The sequence below is a fragment of the Alexandromys fortis genome, unplaced genomic scaffold (assembly GCF_014885135.2).
Source record: "Alexandromys fortis isolate MF-2015 unplaced genomic scaffold, M_Fortis_MF-2015_v1.1 scaffold_303, whole genome shotgun sequence".
NCBI classification, from domain to species: Eukaryota; Metazoa; Chordata; class Mammalia; order Rodentia; family Cricetidae; genus Alexandromys; species Alexandromys fortis.
Window position 1 is genome coordinate 780044 of NW_026068181.1, and position 1375 is coordinate 781418.

The 1375-nt window shown below is 46.8% G+C and overlaps 1 protein-coding gene across 1 annotated transcript; it reads left to right on the plus strand.

Annotated features, from left to right (window-relative positions):
• The first annotated feature begins 228 nt into the window (after window positions 1-228).
• LOC126492665 (olfactory receptor 52H1-like) lies at window positions 229-1170 on the plus strand. The gene has a single exon (XM_050129208.1). It carries the CDS (start codon window positions 229-231, stop codon window positions 1168-1170), a length of 942 nt encoding a protein of 313 aa, XP_049985165.1.
• The last annotated feature ends 205 nt before the right edge of the window (window positions 1171-1375 follow it).

Consider the following 1375-nt stretch of genomic DNA (forward strand, 5'->3'; position numbering starts at 1 on the left):
TAATTGATACGAATACATTCCAAATGAAGTGAAGCCATTGGCCAATAGAATGGGCAATGAGTACTTAGTCTACAGGCATTTCTTCATCTTGATGATAGGAAGTGCTTCCATGAGGAATGCTGATCTGTCCCCAGCATTCTGCACTGGGGTGGGGACTGTTCCCTTTCATAATGATTCTGAAAGAATCTCTGTCCTCAGGCTCAAGAACCAGCAGGTCCCACAGAGGCCATGAACAACCTAAGCTGTTACAACCCAACTTCCTTCATCCTTGTTGGGATACCCGGGTTGGAAAAGTTCCACATCTGGATCGCGATTCCCTTCTGTGTCATCTATGCTGTGGCCATTGTAGGCAACTGCATCCTCCTCTACCTGATTGCCGTGGAGCAGAGCCTCCATGAGCCCATGTTTATACTCCTGTCCATGCTGGCCAGCACAGACCTCATCCTGTCCACTACCACAGTACCCAAACTGCTGGGGAACCTCTGGTTTGGCTCCCAGGAGATTACCTTCTCTGGTTGTCTCTCTCAGATGTTTTTTCTGCACTTCAGCTTTGTAGTAGACTCGGCTACCCTGCTAGCCATGGCATTTGATCGCTATGTGGCTATCTGCTTGCCCTTGAGGTACAGCACCATCCTGACCCCACAGGTCATCCTCAAGATTATGGTGAGCATTATTGTGAGGAGCTTCTTGGTCATCCTGCCAGCTGTTTTTCTGCTGAAGCGGTTGCCATATTGCAAGACACTTGTTATCCCTCACACATATTGTGAGCATATAGGCGTTGCCAGGCTTTCCTCTGCAGACATCTCTATCAACATCTGGTACGGGTTTTCTGTTCTCCTCATGATTGTCGTCTCCGATGTCATCCTGATTGCTGTATCCTACATCTTCATCCTCAGGGCAGTTTTCCTGCTCTCTTCCCAGGGTGCTCGCCAAAAGGCCCTGAGCACATGCGGGTCCCATGTCTGTGTCATCCTCATGTTCTACACACCTTCCTTCTTCTCCATCCTTGCTCACCGTTTTGGGCACAGTGTCCCTCGTAACATTCTCATCTTATTTGCCAACCTCTATGTGGCCATCCCTCCTGCTCTAAATCCAATTGTTTATGGAGTGAAGACCAAGAAGATCAAGGACAAATTCCTTCTTCTCTTCTCTTTCGGAAAAACACAATGAGTGGGCTCTGAAAACTAAAATTGGCAACATTGGTCTGGTGAAGCTTTTATCTCCTTTTTATTTGCAATGTGGCTGATCATTCTATTCATGTACAAAGAACAGGTGAAGAGGAGAGAATAGGGACCTATCAACCCTGTGAAAAAATCAAGGCCTCTTTTGCTTTAGCTCATACACTTTGGTGGATGAAGTTGATGATTTCTGAGTT

Excerpts from the sequence above, each read along its gene's own strand:
- LOC126492665 (XM_050129208.1), top strand. The coding sequence starts at position 229 with ATGAACAACCTAAGCTGTTACAACCCAACTTCCTTCATCCTTGTTGGG.